The sequence below is a fragment of the Diachasma alloeum genome, unplaced genomic scaffold (assembly GCF_001412515.2).
Source record: "Diachasma alloeum isolate Michigan unplaced genomic scaffold, Dall2.0 Dall_scaffold_00561, whole genome shotgun sequence".
Lineage (NCBI taxonomy): Eukaryota > Metazoa > Arthropoda > Insecta > Hymenoptera > Braconidae > Diachasma > Diachasma alloeum.
Genome location: NW_021680693.1, coordinates 29,712 through 39,020, shown reverse-complemented (window position 1 = coordinate 39,020; position 9,309 = coordinate 29,712). Strand labels below are relative to the sequence as shown.

General features: G+C 42.8%; 1 protein-coding gene across 1 annotated transcript in view; it reads right to left on the bottom strand.

Moving 5' to 3' along the window:
- The window catches only part of LOC107043377 (DNA replication licensing factor MCM4), a 166,565-nt gene that overhangs the window by 144,565 nt on the left and 12,691 nt on the right, over positions 1–9,309 (bottom strand). Inside the window, exon 3 of the mRNA XM_015264868.2 lies at positions 7,235–8,130. Coding sequence (XP_015120354.1) covers positions 7,235–8,130 — 896 coding nt within the window. The remainder of the gene's footprint in view (positions 1–7,234; positions 8,131–9,309) is intronic.

Here is a 9,309-nt window from a genome sequence, read left to right as displayed (position 1 = left end):
AATTTATGATTGCTAACGGGCGCGAAAAATGTTTTCTAGGCTCCTCGCATGTTTCAATATGGAGACGATCCTCTCGAGTATTTGAGGTATCTTACCGGGGATTCTACCCTCGGGGATGAGATCATCGATGATCTCGACTGGTACGAGTATTTCGAGTGGGTACGTGGGGATGTTTAGGTAAGTTCGTCTCTCCATTTATTATTTTTCAATAATAAGGGAAACGCTTTCCTTGTACCCTCTCGGTATTTTTGTTTCGAAAAAGCAATGAGAGTTATTTTCGAATATAACCTCCTGTTCTTCTGTCCAGGGCCCGTTTCGGTGACCTCAACGATGGAGGATCGTGCGTCACCACGAAAGAGGGGTGTCAGTTTTCCCTCTCAACGGATTTCTCTCTCTTGTGTACAAAAAAAAATGTACCTTGACTAAGAGAAAATATAAAGGTTGAGAAGGGATGAAAGTTTGTTTTTTTTTCTTTCCCCTTTTTGCGGTCCCTGGGCAATTATTAAATTAGTACGGATTTTCTGGTGGACCTGTCGCCTTCCGGAGTCGGGCTTTCTTCAGTTTGTCGCGGTGTACTATTCTCAGCCCTCTCTCCGTCTGAATTTTTATGTTGTTGTTTTCGAAAATTTCCGTGATACGGTACGGTCCCTCCGTCTGATAGGGTGAAAAATTTTTATACCATACCAGGTCCCCGACGTCCATGTCTGGGTAATTACTGGACAAATCTATCGTCATTTGAGCGAGATCCCAATCCGGTGGAGGGTCGTTCACTGCGGCGATACACTCTTTCCTTACTATATCGGGTCTCGTACCCCGCATGACTTGGACTTTGTTATCAGGCCACATCATTTCTACTACGCAAGGACCTGTTTTTTCGCCGCTTGGTATGACGACATACCATATCGCGTCACCGACTTCTGCCTGCTTCATCAATGGATTCATTTCGCCAGTCACTGCGATGGTCTGCTCATGAGTCGATGCTTCTTCCTTATCAGGTATTGGGTTACGAGATAACGCGTCCGCATTGAGATTTAATTTTCCCGGTTTATATTTAATCTCATAGTCGTACTCCTCCAATTCATTAGCCCATCGTCTTAATTGGGCTCCCGGATCTTTAGTGGATCTCAGCCACACGAGTGGCTGATGATCTGTTACCAAAGTAAATTTCTTTCCGTATAAATACGGTCGAAATTGCCGAATTGCAAATATAATCGCGAGAAGCTCTTTTTTTGTTGTTGTATAGTTTTTCTCGGGTTTTGTCATCACTCGTGACGCATAGCTTATAGGCAAATCTTCGCCTATTTTGCCTTGACTTAGGATTGCTCCGACTGCGTAATCTGATGCGTCCGTTGTGACGACAAACGGCCGAGAAAAATCAGGGTGTCTTAGAATTGGATATTGCGTAATTTCCCGTCTCATCGACTCGAAAGCGTTTTCCTGGCTTTCCCCCCATTCAAAAGGAACATCCTCCTTCAAAAGTTCGTTTAGGGGGCGTGCTTTTGTCGCGAAATTTTCGATGAATTTTCGGTAATAGCCGGCCAGACCAAGAAATTGTCTAATGCCCTTTTTGTCCTTTGGCCTCCGATATTTTAAAATGGGGTCGATTGTTTTGGGGTTGGGCTTTATCCCTTCCTCGCTCACGCAATGTCCTAAGAAGGTGGCTTCTTCCCTCAGGAATTCACACTTAGAAGGCTGCAGGCTCATTTGCACTTTGTGGAGTCTATCAACAAAGGATTTGTATTTTTTTCTATGATCCTCTAGTGTTTTGCCATAGACTACGATATCATCCATATATACAAATAGTCCTGCACCCTGTAAACCTGAGAGAACTACATCCATTGACCTTTGAAAGGCTGGTGGACCATTCGCGATTCCCATTGGAATTCTTGAGTAATGATAATGCCCCCCTGGTGCTGAGAACGCAGTTTTGGAGCGGCTTTCGGGTGCCAATGGAATTTGGTGGAAACCCGACACCAGATCAAACGTCGAAAAATACCTCATTCCCCCCAATTGATCTAGAATATCCGTTATGTTGGGTAAAGGGTACGCGTCCGCGATCATTTTTTCGTTTAGTTTACGAAAATCGACAACCATGCGCCATCTTTTCTCTCCGTCGGCGCCTGGTTTTTTTCCTACCATCCATGCTGGGGAGTTATATGGTGAGTCAGAGGGTTCAATGATACCTGCTTCTAACATTTTATCTATTTGCTCTTTAAATTTATCTCGAATGTGGAAGGGCAGGCGAAATTGTCTCACTACCACCGGGTCATCATCTTTTAATTTAATACGATACCCTGGTATTTTTGCCTCTTTCAATTTCTCCTCATCAAGTTTATAGACCCACGGATTGTATCGGACAAGGTCTTTTACCTCTTCCTGCTCCTCCTCATCGAGACCCTCCAATTTGAGGACTTCAATAATTTTATTGGCTCTAATTTCGCGCTGTTGATCGTCTGAACTCTCTGTTTCTCCAAATGCTTTAATTTCCGCCTCTGTCGCGATTGACTCTATCTTTTCCAGGTCAACAAATGGAACTCTAAATCGCTCTTCGGTTTCACAGGTATTGTAGACGTACATGAAAGCAACACCATCTTTAGGCCTTACTATCGCATCCCCGAAGTACACTCCTGTTTTGATGTCCCTTCGCGGGAGGTATCCGACCTCAGCGTCGAATTTATTTACTCTGACGTATATTAATTTGACTGTCCTAGGCGGAAGAGGAATTGACTCCGTGTTTACGAACGTATGTATTCTTTCCCCTATAGTCAACGTATCTTCCCCATAGTCAATTTTGACTGCCCTACTTTTTAGAAATGGCCTGCCCAGCATTCCATCTTCTATAAGGGGAAAATCTGAGTCGACGACATGGAATTTGTCCTTGACTCCCTCTACGTCCAGAGTTACGTATCCAACCGTCTTCAATTTCCCCGGTGTAACCCCTTTAATTATTATTATTTCTTCGCGATTTATAGTTACTTTCGGGCTGAGTTTATCCAGTCTCACTAGATTTACATCAGCCCCCGTGTCGACAAAAAATTGACCTTCCCCCCTTTCCATTTTATTAACCTTTAAATGGACTTGAGTGGGGGGTACATCCATTACGCGGAAATTCACATGGGCTGTCTTATATATTACCGTGTTCTGCGCGTTTGACTCGCCCATGCCTCTGAGTCCCAGATCGCGCAGTTTTTCTAGACTCATTCCTAGTTTAAATTTTTGTTAGAGGGACTTGCAACAGCTGGATCTTCCTGTTGTCCCTCTCCCTTGGTTTCCTCAGAAGCCATTTTTCTGGGGAATTGCTGCTTTATTAAATGTGAGGGGGTTCTACATTCTCGCGCGAAGTGTCCGGGTTTGGAGCACTTGTAGCAACTGTAATCAGCGGTGTTGGGTTTCTTCTTCCGCTTATCATTTTGTTTCCCCCCTTTATAATCTGAGTTGCCTTTACCGCTCTGAAAACCGCGTCTCTGCCCGTCGGCTTTGGCTGAATTTGTGGCTTTAATGTTCAATGCCCTCAAATCAGCTTCAAGGGCGTCGTCATCGATTGATTCTGTTGCTCTAATTTTCGCTTGCCCTTGAAACTGCTTTGTTTTTGCGTGCAATTTTCTGAGTTGTTCGAAATCTTCGGTCTCTTTTAATTTGGATTCGATTGTCACTGCAACGCCGACGGCTTCGTCAAAAGAGGTAGGTGTCAGAGGGAACATCATGTTCTTGATGTCTCTTCTGAGACCTGCGAGGAATGCTTCCCTCATGTTCAGTTTTATGCCATGAATGGTAATACCGTAATCAGCCGTCGGGTCCGTGTCAAGTCGACTCTGTGCTTTTAATTGGAGAGCTCTGAAACGCGCTTCATAGTCGGTTACTGATTCCCCGTATTGCTGATATAAACGTGACATTTTTGCGAGGATTTGACGTAAATTTTCTCTAGTTCCGAATGAAAGACGAAGCTTCAGGATAAGGTCATCGAGTGAATAGATGCTAGTTAATGCGCTCTCCACTGCCAATCTTGCCTTGGGGCCGAATTTTGGTAGTATTTGATGGAAGAAATTGAATTCATCTCCCGGTTTCAGAAGTCGACGTGACATATTTAAACTGGTGATGAACCTTTCAACATCGTCCCCAACTTCGTATTTCGGTAGTGGTCTAATGGCATTTCTCACTCTTTGATCCTCTCCATAAAAATTTTCTAATCTTGGATTATATCCCATTCCTGGTCCATATCCCTGTCCTTCAATGCCCAGATTTAATTCCGGTCTTGTGTTCCCGCCTCCAAAATTATTATTCGGTGTTACGGTTCCGGCATTCATTCCCTGTGTTGCGTTTAAGCCGCCAAGACCGAGATTTGACCTGGCAACTCCCAGATTCGACCCTGCAAATCCTAGATTCGACCCTGCAAATCCTAGATTCGACCCTGCAAATCCTAGATTCGACCCTGCAAATCCTAGATTCGACCCTGCAAATCCTAGATTCGACCCTGCAAATCCTAGATTCGACCCTGCAAATCCTAGATTCGACCCTGCAAATCCTAGATTCGACCCTGCAAATCCTAGATTCGACCCTGCAAATCCTAGATTCGACCCTGCAAATCCTAGATTCGACCCTGCAAATCCTAGATTCGACCCTGCAAATCCTAGATTCGACCCTGCAAATCCTAGATTCGACCCTGCAAATCCTAGATTCGACCCTGCAAATCCTAGATTCGACCCTGCAAATCCTAGATTCGACCCTGCAAATCCTAGATTCGACCCTGCAAATCCTAGATTCGACCCTGCAAATCCTAGATTCGACCCTGCAAATCCTAGATTCGACCCTGCAAATCCTAGATTCGACCCTGCAAATCCTAGATTCGACCCTGCAAATCCTAGATTCGACCCTGCAAATCCTAGATTCGACCCTGCAAATCCTAGATTCGACCCTGCAAATCCTAGATTCGACCCTGCAAATCCTAGATTCGACCCTGCAAATCCTAGATTCGACCCTGCAAATCCTAGATTCGACCCTGCAAATCCTAGATTCGACCCTGACGTCGGACTTCCGAATCCCATTCCTTGCCTGGCGAATCCGTAGTCTGTACCAAATGCGTGTGTCGCGCCTAATTCTGATCGTCCCATCCCATAATGTATGCCGGACGCTGAGTTATTTTGTCCCAATCCCAAATTTACTCTATTGTATTCTGGATTTCCCCCATACATTGAGGTCGATTGCCCTAATCCGTAGTTTGACATGCTAACGTTTGAGAATATTCCCTGTGTCTGTGGATTATTTAAGGGTGGTTGGGAGGTATTTCCTGAACTCGCGCTCATTCTCGCACTGGTACTCGTGTACGTCACGGTAGTGTTCGTTGTACTCGAGGCTGACGGTGCCTCGGTTGTTATTGTCGTGGGTGTCACGGCTACCGTCGGTACCCCTGTTCTCGCGTCTTGTGTGCCGTCCATATTTATCCTAATTAACTCTAATCTTGAGAGGTACGGTCTCGAGTCGTCGTTCCGTCTGTCTCGTCGATTATTCCGATTGGTCAACGATCGCTCTGAACGCGTGGGTGGAATTTTGAGGCTGTTTGTGTACTTACGTAGACCCAAAAACGGCGAATAAGAGCCACAATTTCATCCTCCTTCCTCTCGTTGGTGTTTTAATCGCGTTCGTTGTCTCTGCGCGTTGCTTCTCTGCTGGTTGTCCCCGGTTACTAGCTTTTTGGCGGGTTGTCTCTGCTAACACTTTTCTGCTAGTTGTCTCTGCTAGCACTTTTCTGCTAGTTGTCTCTGCTAGCACTTTTCTGTTAGTTGTCTCTGCTCGTTGTTACTGTCCTCGGGTGAAGTTTTGACTTCTCTGGATTCTCTAATCTTCCTTCTATCGAGTGCAGTTGTAACGGGAGATTGAGACGTCTGCCTTTTTCTTGACCGTCGGATTTTTTTTTCTTTTTCAGCACACGCGTATACCTTAATTATTCACTGCAATCCTTCACTTTTTTGTTAACATCACATAATCCTTTGAATCCTTGTTTTTGCACTCGCTTCCCCGAATGAGTGCCCAAAAACACGTTGGGCGCCAATGTGACGAAATGAGTTTATTTGTCCTTTAATAACTCATGTTCACCTCCGACCTCGGCTAGTCTCGGTGAGCTCACGGGTGGTTCGCTCAATCGGAGGGATAAGTGAAGGATAGAGGGAGGGTTAACGATATTAAACCGACCGTACTAATGTGGGTAAAATAATTATATATTAACTTCCTTTTATACACGGTAGTGTTTAATGGGTCGGTATAACGCGGTACTTGACTCGACTTTGGGACCTTGACTTGACTTGGTTCTTGGTTGGCTGAAGGCCTGAGCTCAGAGATCCGCTCTGTTTTGCTCCTGATCGTACTCTGACGTACTCTGGTGCTTCCCGAGTCGTCCAAACTCGTCAAAGTCCCAAAATGCTTACCTAAGCAATCCCACGGTTTTCTTCACTAATACGGTTTCGTGCATTCGTTTGTATAGAAACCTACACAGTCAAACAGTTCAGCACCCTGAACTGGACCTGTAGAAACCGTGGAACTGCTTACGCTGGTGTCCATGGGACACCGTGGGACTGCTGAGCAATCTTTGGATGAAGGGAATGAGAAACCTCGTTTCCCATTCCCATCGTCCACCACTTTGGGCATAATAATTATAATTATTAAATAAATCGACGTATTGATCGATCTCAATACGTCACAATCCAATAGAATCTGCGCAAAAAACAAATAGAATTTGAATTAGAATTCCCTAGAATTTTAATAGATTCCTCATAGAATTTCTAGAGAATTTCAATATAATTCAATAGAATTTTCAACTAATTATGAATGGCAGGTTAATTTTATCTGAAGTAAATATGTTGCTCATTTGAAGAATAATTTTTTGTAAAAATTTCAGTTTTGAAAATAAAGTGTTTGAGATATTTACTATAAAGAAAAAACATATTTTATCGCATGAATCCCGTGAAACAGCAGTAAATATCCTGCTTGTAATCCTTCATTTGGAAGATTTTTCCATAGTGATTCTATACGTCAAACGAGCACTAGATAGTTCTAAACCCGAATACAATGGTGAGAATGTAAACTAGATTTGTTCATCGAGAAAAAACTGAATTTTTAATTCAATCACATAGAATTGGGGATAAAATGATCCAAGCCTGTTTATTGCTGTCATCGCTTGTTGCAGAAGATAGATCTTACGAATAAGCGGAAGAAATCATAACAATGAAAATTGAATTTTTACCTCTGTGCATCTTGTTTCCTGAAGTGGACAACATCAATATGAGTCTTATAAACAGCGCGAACATTAGACATTCTGGGATTAAGTTGAATGGGCATGGCTCGATAAATTCCAGTAACAGAAACGCGATCACCAGGGGATACAGCGTCAACGAGATCGTTATGTGCAAAACAAAGCACAGTATGGGGTGTCTGTCCAGCAGCCATATCATCCGGAGATTCTTGTAGCTTGATCATTTGTTTATCCGAAAAATGACTACGATTATGAATGAGGCTGAAGCAATAATTATTATTGCAATGGGTGCAGACAGTTGGTTCGGCTATTCTACCTCGATCAACTTCCACCATTGTTGAAAACAAGCAAACAATGCATCTAAAAAAGGCCTCCCTCATTTCTGGCATTACATTCGATGTCCTTATAACCATTCCACAGATCGTTATCAGCTGATCAATATCTTCTGGATTCAACATCCTCATATTCTTAGTTTTCGCGACATTGAAGGGTCTTACTTGTATCTGATGTTCCAGTACTGCAGCGGGAAATTTCTCAAAGAACATTTCATTAGCTGCCATATCCATTGTGGGAATAACCTCTTGAGGATAGCAGATGAGCTGCTGGTAGAATTGTTCATCAAAACTCTCTAGGTGGGCACAATTGATATTGAGGTATGGCTCTTCGAGTGTATGGATTTCTTGAAGCTTTTGGAGATATAGGGGTTCACTCCTGTTCAAATCGTCGGTCAATTCATCATTTTCGGGATCAGGATCAATAAAGCGTTGAATAAAATGCTTGAACTGTTCCTTGCACCGATTCACCACAACATTGGTTCCCCAGATAACAAGCTGAGGACCTGCGGATTCGCTTTCAGAAGTTTTTGTTCCATTAACTTCCTCTGGAATCTAGAAAATTTATTCAATATTGAACAACATTCACTGGAACGATCTTTTCTGGAAATCATTAACTTTTCATCATTTTTGACTTTCGAATTCTGGCTCATCAAAGCGTAGTGTTCGATGCAATGAAGTGCATTCGGATAAGTGTGTTATAGCAAATTTTAGAAAAAACAAACAAGATGTAGACAATTTACGAGCGGGTAGAATGGTAAAATCTAATCATTTAAGGGGAGACTACTATGAGTTTTAAAAGTCGCGGGCTATTGGAGCGAGATTTCTCATACATTGGAGATCGATTATATATGTTTAAGGATAATCGGGCGAGCCCGGAGGGTTAGAAAAAAGAGCAGCCATTTTTCTCTTTTATTTTTTACGTATCCTTTAAATGATGGAAAAGGTGTGTGCAAAGTTTCAAACTGCTGGGGAACATGGTTAATTTATTATGAATTTTTGAAAAAGTGGTCATTTAACCCGTGATCTTATGGAAANAAAAATGCAGCCAAAGTCATGAAACTTTAGACACATTTAGAACATGTGATCAATGATTTTTTGAGTGGAAAAGATTGTCGCCTAGGAGCATTGTTTATTAATAATAGCGAAAAAAGCACTGAAAAATGAAATTTCTGCGCACGCAGCCCAAACGAGCAGCAACGTCTCAAGTACCGATCGGGTGGGGGTAGCGCGGTCAATTTAAACGTCTCTGGAGAGAGAGCGATGAAGCGTTGTGACTGGAGCTCCCTCAAAACAGTGGTACCAGCTCTTGGTGAAAAAAAAAAAACTACCGACGATGTTGTAACCAGAGATTATAGGGGAGATGAACAGGGCCAATGTAAAGTGTTCAACAACAAAAATCGTAGCGGTGGCGCATGGACTACGATGGAGCGTACGGAACTGTTGGTATGATAGGGCCCGAGCATAAATTTGTCGATAACCGGAAAGGGGTTCTCAATACGGTAGCTCCTCGCATTTTGTAATAATTGTCAGGAATGTAAAATCGAACATATTATAATCAATAGTATAATGAATGCACAATCTAATGATCTAAAAGTCTTTTCCTTTTTCTCGACATATTTATCATTGACACGTAGGTCAAAAAATTCATAGAAAATCCCAGCGCTGTCGCTGGAAAACTCTATAGTTTTCCAGTGATTCTATTGAATAATTGTGCAGATTGTGTTTTTTTTT